The 17,397-nt window shown below is 50.5% G+C and overlaps 1 protein-coding gene and 1 long non-coding RNA gene across 2 annotated transcripts; one reads left to right on the top strand and one right to left on the bottom strand.

The window, feature by feature from the left end:
* Window positions 1-92: 92 nt before the first annotated feature.
* On the bottom strand, window positions 93-1,735 carry LOC134479944 (uncharacterized). The gene is made up of 3 exons (XR_010053892.1): window positions 1,324-1,735; window positions 584-682; window positions 93-453 (listed from the first exon to the last, which is right to left on the bottom strand). It is a non-coding gene; the product is annotated as an uncharacterized LOC134479944 (long non-coding RNA).
* A 442-nt stretch (window positions 1,736-2,177) lies between these two features.
* Tob2 (transducer of ERBB2, 2) lies at window positions 2,178-10,898 on the top strand. Its single transcript, NM_001007146.1, has 2 exons — window positions 2,178-2,330; window positions 8,766-10,898. The coding sequence occupies exon 2, from the start codon at window positions 8,858-8,860 to the stop codon at window positions 9,896-9,898; it is 1,041 nt and encodes a 346-aa protein (NP_001007147.1). The 5' UTR covers window positions 2,178-2,330; window positions 8,766-8,857; the 3' UTR covers window positions 9,899-10,898.
* The last annotated feature ends 6,499 nt before the right edge of the window (window positions 10,899-17,397 follow it).

Raw genomic sequence — 17,397 nt, 5'->3', positions numbered from 1 at the left:
GGCTGCAATGTAGCCGACTTATCATGATGAAAAATATAAACTGTTTTGCAAATTTAGGCGTTTTCGGGGAGACGGACCTATTTGAACCAAGATTTGCATACAATATTGTTTAATCACAAGATTTCCATGTTTTTAGAAATGAATTGTGTTTGTCAATGTAAGAATATTTGTTGCATCAAATCAAAAACACACAGTAGGTGGCAGAACCGGGATATAAACCCACCTATTTCTATGGCCGCCTCTAATGATAGACTACATATACCAGCATTCTTTGCTATACCTAAGGTTACAAATGCTGGCTTCCCAGAAGCCACAACCAAACCCAGTCAGACGCTGCTCCCTGCTTGAGGGCCAATGGGAGAGCTGTTGCTAACGTGTCTGTTGTATTTTTAGCTTTCATCCTGGTGGGCGGTCTCCGATGCATCCGATGGAACCCTCTAGGGGGCAGGAGTGCTAAAAGGGAAGGGTGAAGTGAAGAGGAGCAAGTGTGACGCTTGCTGTCGCACAAGTAGTCCCAGGAGGAGCCCCCAGACTGACCAGCTTGGAATGTGGGGGATAGGACACACGCGCTTAGGAAACCTACCATCCTGGCACCGCGGAGTTTGTCCTCCCGCCCGGCATTTCTCTCTTGTCTAGGAAAGCGTATTTAAATCTCTATACCTCCATTGATCTCTGCTCTTGCCTAAATGATCAAGGAAAATAAAATGCACACAGTTCGTAACTGGAAACTTCCCGATGTCACCGCTCCACGTGGGTTCGGAGTCCACCGATGCACCAGAACTTTCAGGAACGTGGATTAAAGAATAGGGGTTGGAGAATTGGAAAATAGGCGAACTAAGACGGGGTGGCGGTTGGGGGAACCAGTACACAAGGCTAGGGGTCCTCCAGCCTAGTCTGACAATCTAGCTGTCCTATGATTTCAACCCGCGATAGGTCCTAGACTCCCTCATCTCTGGGCCCGCACTGTCACAAAGCCACAGAGTGGAAATAGAGTGACCAAGATCCGGGCCAGGGTGCATCTTGCTTCGCCGCCGGGTTCTGTCGGACTGAACACCCTGCTCACCTTGCCAGGGCCCGCGCTTCTTCTGACTATTGCTAGAAGGAGCGCGGCTCTCATGCTCTCCCGTGCGAAGGTAGCTTGCCCCAGAGAGCACGAGGACTACAGCAGAGGGGTCGCGATCGCGCATGGCAAGCCCAATATCTGGTTTTCGGGACCCAACTTTCGGAGCTGAAAGTGCATGATTAACTAGTGCCCCGTTCTTTTTTTCTGACTCTAGATCTTCAGGCACCCCTTCCCTCCCTACCCTTTGATCTTCCACGTACCCACCGTGAGGGCGACGCTGGTAAACTCAGGTTAGCCCAGACTCAGACCCAGAACCTTCCTGGAGGTGGCGTTGTGCCACCGTCTCCCCAAATTCAGAATGAACAAATCGGAACCCAGGAATGCAAGTCATGGGGGCCGCCAGGACTGGAGAGTCATGCCATCTAGTTCTCAGGGAACTTTGAGAGCTGGAGCTGGGGATTGGAGCTCTCAGGGACCCGGTGATGCCAGCCGCTACCCACGACAGCCACTGTGTCCCAGACTAGTTACCAATGACCCGCTGTGTGTCTCAGGCCGGTCCCTACCCTCCCCGAGCTTGATCTACACCGGTTTAAAAAAAAAATCGTACGAGGCCAGTTCAGACTGCTTTGGGGCCTTAAGAGAAGCTATCGGGAGCTAAAGGGCTCAGAAGGATTCCGAGGGTGAGCAGCCCCGCTGAGGACGCGGCAGGGAGGGGTCTAGAGAAGACAACGTGGAAAGATCGCTATTACACTCGCCGCAGAATCTGGAATCCCAACCTGCGACTGGGACGCGAGGGGTTAAAGGTGCCACAGGAGGAAAAGTAGTCCCGGCCCCGCCCCGGCTGGGCGGAGGGACGCATCACGCAGGGGTGGGGAAAGCAGATCCATGCGCAGGGTTGCTGAGGGTGAAACTTTTCATTGACTTTGCTCACTTCGGGCCAGGGCGCGGGAAGGTGCAGGTCGTTGGGATTGAGCGTCGTGGGAACCGAGAGGCCAGAAGGACAGGACCTGCCCGACGACCACATCCCGGGCTGGCCTCCATCCACCGCGTGACGGGTGCCATCCTCGGGGCCGCCATCCCCGCGCGGTCGCCGCCGAGCTCGACCTCCAAAAACAGCGGAAAGAATCACATGAGCTCGGTCCTCGTCTCTCTCTACCCTCAACGACGTAAAAGGACACCGTGGCCCTCAGCCTCGCGGCGCCCGGGAAGCTGAGAGGGAGAGACCTCCGTCCCGCGGCCTGCAGAGCGACCCTTCGCGGAGACCCGAGTGAGTGCGCGGGCTTGCGGGCGGGGGACGCCCACACTGGCCCACTCCCCTGCTGCCCCTCACCGGATCCGCCCCTGTGCCGCTCTCCATCACTCCTTGATCCTGGAGTACCTAGTTTCGAGTGCGGCCCTCTCCTGAGCGGAGAGCGTTTCCTCCTTGACCTCCTTCCCCATTTCTTCACGCCTCACTCGCTAGGTTTTCCTTGTTCCCCCAAAGAAACCAAACTCTGGCCAGAGTTAAATAAATTAGGGGAAGGGAGGGGATTCGATCCTTATTTTTCGGCTGCCTTTCACGTGTGCGGGGTGGTGCTTATTAACACCGTCTGTTCCTGGCCCTTTGAAACCTGCGAGATGGGAAATTTGGACATCCCCTTTTTGGTGACAGGGCCGCTTAGTGGAGACTGCCCTTGGGTTGCCGAGCAAGAATTCATTACAGACTGAGCTCTTTCTATACTTGTGTGGAAGGGGAGAAAAAGTACCCAAAGAGCCTGTCGGATAGTGTATTAATTGTGTTTGATCTCTCCTATTCCTAAACTTCCCCTTCTGTCGGAGCGGGGTGTACTCCGCCCTTGACCAAAATCTAAGGAGGGAAAAGGGAGAATGAACAGAGGGACAGTCTGCAAGCCGTCCCCTCCTCTGGGAGCAACCAGAACTTCACAAAGCAGGTTTTGGGATCAGCAGACAGGGTTTCCGGTGCCAGTTCGGTGGCTAGCCTTTATTTTTTTTTTTTTCTCCTTTCTATCCACTCTGGCCTGGAGTGGGTTTGGTTTCTCTTTGATTTCCTGACAACAATAAAAATCCTGTTGCTTGCCTGAGTGCCTACCCCCATCCCTCACTTAAGCACTAGGGAAAAACAGCTGGTGTGGGAGGGAGGATTAGGGAGGTTTAACACCCTGCAGGGGAGGGTTCCTGAGGATCTGGTAAGTCTGGTCCTAGGGTAGGCCTTGCAGTGGGAGGAGACTCGGAATTTCTAAGTATTAGAAGATGTCCAGGTTTCAGATGTAGGGATTTTGCTTGCCTGCCTGGGAACCTTTTCTCGGTTCCTTTACCTGGGTCTGGTTTCTCAGACTTGTATTAGAAATGGGGTGAGGCTTGGGCACTACTGGCTTCGGGCTTTATTGTTGACTGGGCTCCTCCTCACAGCTTTCCTAGGAATTTCTTTGGCCTGGCCAACAGGAATGGAGAATTGGATCAAATTCTTGCCGTTCCCTTCCTGGCTGTGGGGATGCTGGAGCCTGGCCTACTAGGTATTAAGTGTAAAGGGCTCGTTTCTCCTTGAATACACTGTTCCACCATCTACCACAGAGAGCGACAGTCCATTGAGATCCAGAGGCTGGGGACTCAGCGGTGGCTCTATCCATTCCAGCCCACCTGCTTCATCCAGGAAAAGCCCCTTAGTTGCAGAGCCCTGATTCAGTAGGCCTAGGAGGTTATGAAAGGAAAGAGGAGTTATTGGAGGCTAGCCTGGACAAGGACGTGGGGAGAAAGGATAGCCGGTGAGAGGCCTTATGGGCAGATTTATGCCAAACGTCTTTGGCGATGGGAGGGGGGCGCCCACTCGCCGCAGCGCGCATGTGCATCGGAAACTTTTCCTGGGCTTCGGACCCTTGGCCAGAACCTAGTGTGGGGCATGCGCGGTCTATCAGGCTGGGCCCTCGCATAGTGCACAGGGAAGTGTAGTGTGCTCGAAAAGTAGGTCACGAGTCTCTACCCTCGCCAGGAAGCCATAGGACTACGTCTCCCAGAGTGCTGAGCGCGGCACCGCCTTGAGTGTACCGCCTTGAGTGAGACGAGCCTAGGGCCCCCGAGATCACTAGAGGGCCCTTCCCTGGGCTGGACTCTTCTGACATGGCCCAGGTGGTCTGGAATGTCAGGGTCTAAGCCAATACACTCGTCACTGCAAATATCGAAAGGCCTGTGGTCTATATTGCCCATTGGGCCGCTGCCTCCAGGACAAGAGCTTAAGGACTAATCCCTGGGAAGCAACCTGAGCCTCCTTGCCGCTGCTGTCCAGTGTGGCTGTATTTCTCTTGACCCCCAGCCCCACACATTTACCTGAATCATGGAGACTGATTAATTATAGGATATTTGAGATACCTGGGTTTTTTATGGGGAGGTATAGATGCCTTTACCTTTCCTTTTCTACACCATTGCTTTTCCCCCCTAAAGTCTTGCTTTGCATTTTCCATTAATTTCTCCGGAATTAACATCGATGAAATCTTTGTGTAGCATCATGGCTCCTTCCTTGTCCGGGTTTCTTTCTCCTAACCACTAACATACACATCAGCACAAGGAATCTTGAGTCAATACTATACCAATGGCTATAGTAAATGGGAAGGAGGAAAAAGGTATTAGGATAGAATTTTGTTTCCTATATATCGTTGTTTAGGAAGGAGCCTCAGAACACAGCACAGGCTGACCTTGACTCTGCCTTAACCTCCTGTCTGCTGGAATTACAGGCACCTGTCACACAGGTTGGCTCCCTTGCAACTTTTTATTACATTATTAAAATGAGATTTTACTATTAAACACGTTCTATTTTTGAGACAGTTTCTCCTCACTAGATAGTCCTGGCTAGCATGTTACTTGCTATGTAGACCAGGCTGACCTTGAACTCACAGAGATTCACCTGCCTCTGCCTCCTGACTACCACCACACTGACCTATTCAACACTGACTTACTTTCTTTTTCTTTCTTTCTTTCTTTCTTTCTTTCTTTCTTTCTTTCTTTCTTTCCTTTCTAGTGTTTTGTTGGGGGGGGGGGAAGACCCAAGTCCACTGCAGCTGCTTAGCAGATCTGTTTGCTCTTTTTTTGAAGGGTGGTTATTTCTAAGCTTCCTAATCTTAACATTCTTCCATAAATACTTTATATATAAGGACTATAATTTGCCCCTCACTTCCTAAAAAACAAACTTGGCCCAAATGGTGGCTCCTATCTTTAGCTGAGGACAGGACGGTTGCAGCACGTTAATCCTCTGCTCCATAAGCTTCTTGAAGTCAAAATTAGAGTCTGAGCTGATAGAGCAGAGAATCCCATTCTGCTCGTCTGGCCTTGTTGTGAGGCTCCACACCGTAGCCATCTGGCCTGGCCTGTTCTCCAGTCATAGGGGGAAGGGGGCATTTTCTGTCCTTGTTTGTACAGCAGCACCACTGGGGTATAAACCGATGTGCAGTCTCGGTGGCTCGTGTCACACATACTGGTTCTCTAGGCAGGGATGATGACAGTGCCTCCATTGTATTTTGGGGGTGAGAGGCTTATTTCCCAATGACTTTGGCCAACATTTAGAATGTTCCCATTTTGAGGCTGTACTGTTCAGGGGCACAGGGGTAATTAGGTGACAAGTATACAGCAAAATTTGAGGACATCCAGAAAGGTGCAGGTAGAGTAACTGAGAGGCTCATTTTAAGAGACTGTACAGTGCTTTTCAGACAGTATCCTGTTGACATTGAATCTGTTTTACTTTTCAAAAAAGTCTCTGGGGGCTGGGGATTTAGCTCAGTGGTAGAGCGCTTACCTAGGAAGCCCAAGGCCCTGGGTTCGGTCCCCAGCTCCGAAAAAAAAGAACCAAAAAAAAAAAAAAAAAAAAAAAAGTCTCTGAAAACGCCATCTTCAACTGCAGGCCCTTTCCTGAGACCCGATGCAAACTTTCTCCTTTAGTCTCCTCATGTTGGACACCGTTAGTGGACCACAAGGTGGACCATCATAGTCCTTTCAAACCTACAGTTTATATTAACTTGTTATTTTTATATTTTCATATGTATATGTGTGCATGAGGGCAGGTGTCTGAGGAGGCCAGAAACATCAGATTCCCTGGAGCTAGAGTTCCAGGCTATGGTGAGCTGCCTGGTCCTCTGGTAGAGCAGTGAGTACTCTTGACTTCTACGCCAGAAGAGGACATCCAGTCCCATTACAGATGGTTGTGAGCTGCTGGGATTTGAACTCAGGACCTCTGGAAGAACAGCCAGTGCTCTTAACTGCTGAACCATCTCTCCTCCAGACCCTGAACCTTCATTTTTAAACTGCCAATGCAAAAGGCATGAGTTGCTTGAACATAGGAGTTTTTGGTTTAGTTTAGCTGGCCTTGAACTGGTTTTTCTGCTTCTACCTTCCAAGTGATGAGTTTACAGGCTCCTATCGACATGCCCAGCTCAAGCCTAGAAGTTCAAAGCCAGCCCAGGCAACATAAAGACCTGTACCTCTAACCCCTACCCAGGGCACATTACTACACAGGGGAAAGCCTACACTCGGTAACTAGCTTTTTTGTTGGGATTTGAACTCAGGGCCTCTGGAAGAGTAGTTGGTGCTCTTAACCACTGAGCCATCTGTCCAGCCCAATTAACTAGCTTTGAGCTTTGTATCCAATGACCCTGATTCTCATCAACTAAGTCCTGTTTCCTTTACCTTTTTTTTTTTTTTTTTTTTTTTTGAGACAGTCTTTCTACTTAGCCCTGGCTGCCCTGGAACTCACTATATGGTCCAGGCTGGCCTCAAACTCAGGTATGCCTACCTGACTGCCTCCCAAATGCTGGGATCAAAGGTGTGTGACATCCCTTATTCTATTTAACCATTCTTCTCTTTAAACCTAAAATGATCCTAGAATCAATCTGTTTTGGTCATGAGTAGACATTTGAAGAAACTAGCAGACCTGTTTGGAGGCCGGGCTAAGGGGGAAGTCAGGATTCCCTAAATTCTGAGCAGCAATTTCTTTGTTTCTCAGACTTGGACTGAGGGTGACTCAATGGTTTGCTTACACTTGCTGCTGTAGATTGACTCTGCATACGCGCGCGCGCGCGCGCGCGCACACACACACACACACACACACACACACACACACACACACACACACACACACGCACACACACACACACACCAGAGTCTCCTGAAGATTCAGTTCTAAGCATGCCCTTGAGAGCCCTGGGCCTAGGCCTGAGAACTAACATGAAAATGTGTTACAGTAAATGTTCATGAAACTCAAGATTCTCAAACCTAGTGTTAGTGCCTGGAGACTCCATTTGGAACCAGAAAGAACGCTAATCAAAAACCTAGCCCCAGGTCTCACACAGGACAGAAGATGCCCTTGGTGGGACGTGCTCTGGCTTTGCCTTCAATAGAAGGGGCCTTTTCAGTTGAGTTTCTCCCAAAGCTGGAGTCTAGAAGCTGTCATTTGGGAGAGGAATGAGATTAAGATCATTGGCTTCAGGTCCTCACAGATCACCTTCCTGAAACTCGAGGCTTTCCCGGACGTAGGGAATAAAGCCTCAGTGGTATCTGCCTCTGAGAGAATCCCAAAATAACAATCTGAGTGTTTGTGCTGGGCCACCTCCTCTATGCGGCTCTCCAAACACTTGATAAATCTGATCTGGTGCCGAGGACAGGTGGTCAGACGGTCCCTGGGAGACTGTGTGGTGATGGGTCCCCAGCTGGAAGCTGTAGGGTGATGGAAAATTTCTCCCCTTTGCTGTCCTCATCACTTTCGACCTTGCCAGAGCCGGTGGAGATCCCCTCAGGCCACACTGCTGCTCTTAGCACCTTGCCAGCCACCAAGGCCTTGGTTCTTGCACTTTCCCTAGGCGGCCCTAGTCCAATAGTTCCTGGTGGGCTGGCAGATTGTGGCTATAAGATTTTGTCTTTTTCTGGAGGATCCTGGCCTTGTCCCCATTACTGGCGGCTGGATGGATATACACGCTCTGGGCACATGACTGGGATCTTAAATTGGCTCTGTAAACTCAGACTGAGCCCCAAAGCATGTACACCTATGGGGTGCAGGGTGACAGGTGGATGTGACTGGAGTCCAAGCCCCAGAGAAAAGCTGGCAGTGCCCGAATCAGTGACCTGTATTTCGTTCAAGTTAAGGAGGCAGCTAAAAAAATTAAAACTTACGTCTTCGCGCATGACAGTTTCAGGGCACAGCTTGATGAAGACATTGCAGAGACGGCAGAACCTTCTGCATCCAGCTGGACTGGGGGCCTGGTTTTATTTCTTCGTTATTCGATGTCATTCTTATACTGTACTGACTTCTCAAAACGGTAGAAAGCACAGTGCACTCGTATTTTAAGTGCATACTAGGTACCGAGTACAGGGGAGAGTGTTATCCTTGAACCTTGGGTTATGGATGAGGAAACCAGGGGTTTCAAAAAGTGACTTGTCCAAAGCCAGCAGTGGCTGTGCGTGCCTGTAATCCCAGCACTCGGGGGAAACAGGAAGTAAGATCCCAGCAAGTTCAAGGCTAGCCTGGTCTACTACATAGTGAGTTGTAGGCCAACTAGAGCTATCTAGCATCAAAAAGGAAGACCCGAACTCACCAGTAGATCTGTGTGACCAAGGCTGGTACCTGCTGTGCTCTGTCACTGGTTACCCTGCTGGCACAGCTCGGGCAGTGTATGCTGGGGCCTTTCTACACAAGTTCACTGTGCTCCTCTCCTTTCTGTCTTTCCAGAAGCCTCTGGACCCCAGGATCACTCTCCTTTCCTGCTGCTGCCCTTGGCCTGTGCCCGTGGCCTGTGCGGGTTCTCAGCCTAGAAGAGGATCATGCAGCTGGAGATCAAAGTGGCCCTAAACTTCATCATCTCCTACTTATACAACAAGCTGCCCCGTCGCAGGGCAGATCTGTTCGGGGAGGAGCTAGAGCGGCTTTTGAAGAAGAAATATGAAGGCCACTGGTACCCTGAGAAGCCGCTGAGGGGTTCCGGCTTCCGCTGCGTCCACATTGGGGAAGTCGTAGACCCTGTGGTGGAGCTGGCTGCCAAGCGGAGTGGCCTGGCAGTGGAGGATGTGCGCGCCAACGTGCCCGAAGAGCTGAGTGTCTGGATTGACCCTTTCGAGGTATCCTACCAGATTGGTGAGAAGGGAGCTGTGAAGGTCCTGTACCTGGGGGACGGTGAGGTGGGCGGTGCCCAAGAGCTGGACAAGGAGATCAAGAGCAGCTTCAATCCCGACGCCCAGGTGTTTGTGCCCATCGGCAGCCAGGACAGCTCCCTGTCCAGCTCTCCCTCACCATCCTTTGGCCAGTCCCCCAGCCCCACCTTCATCCCCCGGTCTGCCCAGCCCATCACCTTCACTACTGCCTCCTTTGCTGCCACCAAGTTTGGTTCCACCAAGATGAAGAAGGGTGGTGGGGCCTCAAGCGGTGTGAGTGTGAGCGGCAGCGGGGCAGGCGGCCAGCAGCCACCGTCCCAGCAGCCTCGCCTGGCCCGCTCCCCCACAAATAACCTGCTGAAGCACAAGAGCCTCTCTTTGTCTATGCATTCACTGAACTTCATCACAGCCAACCCGGGCCCCCAGTCCCAGCTCTCCCCCAATGCCAAGGAGTTTGTGTACAACGGTGGTGGTTCGCCCAGCAGCCTCTTCTTCGACGGGGTGGATGGCCCGGGCACCAGTGCTGCCGCCCCCTTTGGGAGTAGCGGTGCCAGCACTTGCAACAGCAGCAGCTTCGACGTGGCCCAGGTGTTTGGAGGTGGTGCTAACAGCCTGTTCCTGGAGAAAACGCCCTTCGTAGAAGGCCTCAGCTACAACCTGAACACCATGCAGTATCCCAACCAGCCCTTCCAGCCTGTCGTGCTGGCCAACTGACCATCTTCCTGTCTGCCAGGCCAGGAGCCCCCACCGCCACAGGAAAGAGAAAGGAAAGACCAACCGAAAGAGGGGAAGCAAACTATAGAAAAGGATCCCAGTCTTCTCATTCTCCCGGCTAGGAAAACAGTTCGCCCAGGCACGGAGTAGGAGGGGCTCTGGAAGCACGGAGCGTTGAACTTGCTCGCCCTGACTCTTTCCCTGCCTGCCTCTGATTTCATCGGGTTGGTTTGGATTTTGTAACTTTTTTTTACATGTAGTTTTCTATATGACATCTTTAATGAGTGGTTTCCTGTGCTAAGAGTGGCCCAGATGTGAATCACTGCTCCCTCCTCCATGCTCCCTGGGGTTGGCTTGGGCAAAAGCTGGAGTGGGGAGAGGCTGGCCCCGCATCCACGGCCCCCACCCTAGCTGTCTTCTCAGGCCCTGCCACCAAATAGGTCTGGCCCTAGCCTCAATTCCCTCTCAGGCTGGGCCACAGGAAGCTGCTGACTGGCCGCTTGACACCCTCCCCTTAAAGCTACTATCTGTGATTATAGGAAGGTTAGCACTTTCTCTAATGGAAGTCTTTGTCTTGTGGCCCCATCCCTTACCGGCTCTTGGCCTGGACGAGATCTATGCAGCCCCTTCCTCCAGTGCAGCCTTTCCCTGAGCCTGAGGTGAGGGCAGAGTTTAGAGTAGGGCTAAGTGTATGTTTTCATGTGTGCATTCATGCCTGTGCGTGTGTGGCTTGCTGTCATGGTCTCAAGGATTCCGAGCCACTCGGATCTTCCCTCTGTAGATGTGACCCTGGGTTGTATCAAGTGCTTATTTATGTACCAGGTTGGGGGATGGACCCAGGGTGGGTTGATAGTCCATTTGTAAGGCAGTATATGTGTGGGGATGACAAGTGGCTAAGCCGAAGAAACCCCAGGGGAAAGCGCTGCATAAGGAACTGGGTTTCCAGACTGCAGAGGGATCTGCACTTTTGTTTGTTTTTGACCAAAAAAAAAAAAAAAAAGAAACAAAAAACCAACTCTGAAGGGCAGGATGATAGCCAAGCCTGATGCCTAAGAGGAGTCCCTAGACTTCAGCAACTCCGTTGAGGCCTGAGCCCAGGGAAGGGACGAGGAGAGAATTTAGTCAGCACCCGTGGTGGGCAGTCCTGAGCCTTGAAATGAGACTATGCTTTTTGGTCGTAAGTGTAAATGCGTTTGCACCCGACTGAGAATTTCTTGGTTCCTGTCTCTTGCCATACTTTGTCTGCCCTCACCTAGCACTACTTACCTTGATGCTATGAGATCTCTCCTGGGCAGACAAGAGAAGCCCCTGGCGCCCCGTCTCGCTCCATTCTCCCTAGGGACTCCCAAGTGGGAACTGCTGTGGCAGTGAGTTCAGCCCAGACAGACACTGCCAACCCCGTCTCCTTGCATTGGGCACTTGCTCTACCTCCCCCAGCAGGGCGCGGCCCTGCGTTCTCAGCCCAGCACCATCTGTCCCCTAGTCTCCAGCTTGCCCATTCTGGGCCTCCTGTTCCTTCATCCTTGGCACCCACACAGGTGACAGTCCCAGGTAAATAACCTCTGTGGGACAAGTTGGGTGTTGCCTTACCCCCCTTCCCACCCCTCCTCCCACGGGGACACAGGTACCACCTGCACCCAGCCAGCTTGTTTTCTCACACATGGGGAGCCTGGAGCCCAGCCCCTTGTGTCTTTTGAAATAGGAAGAAAAATGAGTGTTGAGGAACATGGCGCCTGGGCCCAGCTCAGTGTCTCATCGCAAATGTAGGCGTTTTCGCTTCTATTTTATTTTTTTTAAGGAAAAAAAAAAACAAAACAAAATGAAAAAAAAAAACCAAAACTCTGCACTAATTTACCTGGTTTCGTAGAAAAACTTTTTTTTTATTTTTTACATTTTTTGGTGTCTGTTTGTATTGAATAATTTGCTACATTTGTAAAATGTAAGAGGTATATATAATATATGTATATTTCTAATGTAAGAAACGTAATTTTTTTCTTTTCAAGATTTTTTCTTAAAAAAGAGGAGAGAAACCAATATTTTTTCAGGAAAAACAAACTTTAAAAAATAGGAACATAAAACCTTTTCCACCCCGCCCCCATCCTCTCTATCCCCTCACCCAGGAGCAAAGCAGAAGGTGGATCATCTGTCAAGAATGTCAGCTGTCAGTCTCTTTTGTGATGCTGTAGAGTCTCTAGCTCTCCCTAGAGATGGGAGCAGGCCCTGAAGCAGCCGTAGAGAGGAGCCGGGAGCAGGGCGATGACCCTTTTTCTCTAGTGAAGGAGGAATGCAATCAAGACATTTTGTATTCAGAACGTTGTGCAATATTTTGGAATGAGACATTGGTGTGTTTAGAGATTTAGTTTCAAAAGATTGATCAAATCTGTACAGTTTATATTGTTCCAGATTTTTTTAAGTTTGTATTAAAAGCATGATATATAATAGCCTTCTGCCTACTCCCAGCTTGTTTTGTTTCTGGGGTCCCTCTGAGATGGCCACTTCTGTGGGCCTCAGGAGACTGTTACCCTCACAGTGACTCACCTCTGGGTAGACGCAGTTGGCCTCCTATCCCTCTGGTGTGCCCACCACCACAGTCCTTTCCCACAGCGCAAACTGTTCTCTCGAGTTACGAGCAGGAGCCGTGTTGCTGCCACCACCCCACCCCTCCACCCCTGGTCCCCCAGGTCGAGCTGCCCTACCAGGGCTGCTTAGGGGTCACCTAGGGCTTGAAGGGAGGATATAAGATGAGGCTCTCTCCTCTGTGCACTTCGTCCTTCTGTTCATCAGCTCAATGCTTGGGGTCTCAGTCAGTGCCATCCCAGAGGTGAGATGACTTTCAGAAGAAAGCAGCCACCTACCATTACCTGATTTCCTTGAGGTCTCGGCCATCTCCTTGTCCCAGGGACCAAAGGTCAGGTTTTTGTCTCCCCTAACCTAGTGCGCACTGCTGCTGCCTAGAGTGCCAGGCCTGGACCGGGCAGGTTGTTTGTGAACGTTATCACTGACTCACTTCACCCTCACGGCAGCCCAAGGAGAAAGACAGTATATCCATTTTCGAGTTAGGTAGGTTGCTTCCCTAAATTAGTAAGTAGCCAGCCGAGGTGGCGAGCCCTGTCCTGTCTGACTCTTGCTCAATCCGTCAGTAGTGGGCAGTGTCAGGCCCTCGTGAAGCGCCTCCGTTCACAGGTGTGGCATCTCAGATAATTGATAGACCTGAGGACCAGGGAGGAACACCTCACCACCCAAACCTGAATCATGGCTAGAAACTCTTAAGCCAACCAGGCGGTGGTGGTACACACCTTTAGCCCAGCACTTGGGAGGCAAAGGCATGTAGATCTCTGAGTTTGAGGCCACCCTAGTCAACAGAGCAAGTTCCAGGCAGCTGGGGCCACACAGAGAAATCCTGACTCAGATTAAAAACAACTCTACAACCGAACATCCTGCTCCACGCCTCACGTCCATGTTGCCTGTCAGCAGCGGTATTTATATTTGTGTGAAAACAGGCCCTGACTCAGCAGGTACATGATCACCTGCTCTGCTCCATGTCACATACTTGGACATGAAGGGTCTGGGTGATGCCTAGCCCAGGTGCTAAAGCCTCTGGAACAGCCAGCCCTTCTAGTTCAATGGAGGGACACTACAGACTAGAACAGTCTGCCCCAGCCTGTTCCCCCACAGCATCAGACCTCCCTGTAATCCCAGACAGCTCAGTGGGAGGAGACCTAGAGGATGGAGGGGCTGCCTGGGCTAGAAAGAATACTCAGTGGAGGCCAGAGAGAGGACTCAATGGGTGTGGTCACTTGCCACCAGGCAGATCTATTAAAAAGAAAAGAAAAGCCAGATAGTGGTGTCACATGCCTTTAATCCCAGCACTGGGGTGGAGGCAGCCTGATCTCTACAGAGTACCAGGACAGCCAGAGCTACACAGAGATTCTGTCTCGAAAAAACAACAAATAAAAAATAAATAAATAGGGGCTGGAGAGATGGCTCAGTGGTTAAGAGCACTGGCTGCTCTACCAGAGGTCCTGAGTTCAATTCCCAGCAACCACAAGGTGGCTCACAACCACCTATAATCAGGTCTGGTGCCCTCTTCTGGCCTGTAGTTACATACATGCAGGCAGAAAGCTGTATGATGTATACATAATAAATAAATAAATGTTTAAAAATAAATAAATAGGGGTTGGGGACTTGGCTCAGTGGTAGAGCGCTTGCCTAGGAAGTGCAAGGTCCTGGGTTCGGTCCCCAGCCCCCAAAAAAAGAAAAAAAAATGTTCTGATAGACTGAGAAAGGGTTCTTCCTCCCCAAAGGCCTTACTCACTTGTCCTGGGCCCACAGGTAGCAGATCAGTTTCAAGGCATGTAAGCGCGTGGGACAATACAGCCCCCAGGTTTCCAGGAAGTAGTGAAAGACTACACGTCTGCTACTGAAGAGAACCGGGAGGCTCTCTCCAGGGGAGCCTGTCGTCAGGAGGAGTAGACCCCGTCAGCACAGGTTCTAGTCCCACTGTGCCACTCTACAGCTTTGAGACCTTGAGCACACGGCTCCCCTGCCTCCACGCCTCATCTTCTCTCTTAGGTGGGGCTAATAATTGCACCTCCTCGTGCAAAGGAGATAATGGGTGGACGGCGCTGAGCACACTGGCAGATCTGGATTAAACAAGGTAAGTATCATTTTCATCACGGCTTTATTGTCCATCGTAGATGCTCTGGCCAGCCCAGTCCAGTTCTACCTCCCCGCATCAGCAAACAGGCCGAAACCCAAGCTGGTGTGGAAAAGGGAAACTTCTCAGAGCAGGGCTTGAGCTGCACCTGCCCTGCCCTTTGCCTAGACTGAGGCTGCTGTCTCAGCAAACGTATGTCGAGCGCTACCCTTCCCCTGGGGCCCGGCCTCTTGCCTGCAGAAAGGAGGAGCCCTTGACATGTGTCCCTGAAACCTCCCAGGAGTTTCTCCCTGGAGAGGCAGATAGAGAAATAGGGGTGAGTCACGGTGAACCCTGTTCCCTTGTCATTGCCTGCCTGAGTCAGTGTCCTTAGGCCACAGGGATGACACTCTGTGGCCTTCCCACTGTGAGCCAACACACACAGCCCTCTTCCCTGCCCTGGGCCTGATCAGTCTGGCCAGGTCTTGCCTGGGCCCAGCCAGAAAGTCTCCAAGCCCCTGGGCAAATATGAATTTAGGGAACTTCACTGCCAGCAAAAAAAAAAAAAAAAAAAAAAAAAAAAAGTAGGTTCTAGGTCCTCAAAGCTGCCAATTCACTGTGACCTTGGACCTTCCTTGACAACCATCTCATTTGTACAGTAAGCAAGGGTCGGGCCAGGTCCCTCTCCAGCCTGGTCATTTGAGCTGTTTCTGCCCAGCGCCTCTCCCAGCTCTACTGAGTCCCCTGTGCTGAGACGACATCATCCCTGTGTAGAAAGGGTGAAATGATGGGCTAGTTCCTAGGCAGGACCATGGAACAGCTAAGACACCCTCTGCACACAAGACCTACCAAAGTACTCCTGGGCTGTAACCTGGACCTCCAAGTTCTTCTAGCTCTATCCTGATACCTAATCCACTCCATTTCACACTGAGCATTCAACAAGGGGCCGGGAATGCTTCAGTGGTACAGCACTTGCCTGATATAGCATACCGCAGCACCATCAAAACCAAAAATAAAACCCGGGAGAGAAGAGGCAGGTGGGTCTCTGTGAGTTCAAGGCCAGCCTGGTCTACAGAGTGAGTTCCAGGACAGCCAGGGCTACATAGAGAAATTCTGTCTTGAAGAAACAAAACGTGGTGCCCTTCATACATTCGGACACTTTTTTCTTAGACAGGAGGAAAATACCGGATGAATAGAAGACACGATTCTTGTCTCTCGAAGTGAGGTTCTCTGGACTAGAAACAAACAAACAAAAACCATGGGGCTGGAGATGTAGCTCAACTGGTGGAGTGTTTGCCTAGTATCCAGGAAGGCCTGGGTTTCATCCCTAACATTATAAACTGGGGGAGCTGGTGCAGGCCTCTAATCCCAGGATTTGGGAGATGGAGTTCAAAGTCATCCTTGACTATACGGGGAGTCTGAAGCCATCCTGACTTGCATGAGACCGTGTTGTGGGGGTACAAGGAAGGAACAGGGAGTTGTTGGGCGGGCTATGGGAAACCAGAAGCTTCGCCAGGCAGTAACTTGTGCTACCAACCTGAACACCTAAGTTGGCCCAGAGCATTAGCCGCTGTTCCAGAGGAACTCAGTTCACTTCCTAGCACAGTTCCAGGAGATTGGACACCGGTCAAGTGCAGGATGTACATATTTAAGTGCAGGCAAAACATTCATACACATTTAAAAAAAGATAATTACGGCAGCTGGAGACAATGGCTCCTTGGTTAAGAGCCCAGCTCAGTTCCCAGTGTCTAGGTTAGCTCAGGTCACAACTGCTTGTAACTCCAGCTCCAGCAGCCTTTGAGAGCACCTAGACTCATACGTGCACACACACCCTGTACACACACGCCCTGTACACACATACACATAATTAAAAGCGAAATAAGGGGTTGGGGATTTAGCTCAGTGGTAGAGCGCTTGCCTAGCAAGTGCAAGGCCCTGGGTTCGGTCCCCAGCTCCGGAAAAAAAAGAAAAAAGAAAAAAAAAAGCGAAATAAACTGGGAATGGAGCACACCTTTAATCCCAGTGCTTGGGAAACAGAGGCAGGAGGATCTCTGTGAGTTTCAGGCCAGCCTGGTTTATGTAGCAAGTTCCAAGACAGATCTTACTAAAATAATAATATAATACTAAAAATATAATAACAAAGTAAAAATAAATATTTCATTTAGTTTTGTTTTTTGTTCTATTTGTTTTGTTTTGATTTTAAAAAGCAAAACAAAAGGTAGCTACCTGGCTGCCTTAGAACTCGCCATGTAGACAAGGATGGCTTTGAACTCACAGAGATCTCCCTGCCCTGCCTCTTCCTCCTGAGTTCCTGAGTGCCAGGATAAATTTTGTTTGCTTTCTGTTTTTTGTTTGTTTGTTTGTTTCTTGTTTTTTGAGACAGGGTTTCTCTGTGTGGCCCTGGCTGTCCTAGAACTCACTCTGTAGACCAGTCTGGCATCAGACTCAGAGATCTGCCTGCCTCTGCCTCCCAAGTGCTGGATGTAAAGGCGTGCACTACTACTACGGATGACATTTTTCTTTAAAGAAAGATAATCACAGCCAATGATGGTAGCTAGTGACCACAAGCCTCCTTAGACTGGATGATCAAGGGAAGGGAGGGCTTCCCTAAGAACAAGCTTAGAACCTACAAGGTGAAGTAAAGACCCTAGAAGTAGAGAGAAGATGTCTCAAAAGGTAGAAGGCACAATAAGCATCGTATACTCAGGGCAGGAAGACCAGAAGCACAAGATGATCTTGGAGAGATCCTCAGGGCCTTACCATCAGCCTTTAGACCCAGGGGGAAAGTTGGGGGTCTTCTCCTGTCCCCGAGGTTGCCTCTTTTTTTTTTTTTTGGTTCTTTTTTTCGGAGCTGGGGACCGAA

The sequence above is a fragment of the Rattus norvegicus genome, chromosome 7 (assembly GCF_036323735.1).
Source record: "Rattus norvegicus strain BN/NHsdMcwi chromosome 7, GRCr8, whole genome shotgun sequence".
Classification (NCBI taxonomy): domain Eukaryota; kingdom Metazoa; phylum Chordata; class Mammalia; order Rodentia; family Muridae; genus Rattus; species Rattus norvegicus.
The sequence above is the reverse complement of the archived record's forward strand: the minus strand, read 5'-3'. Positions and strand labels throughout refer to the sequence as shown.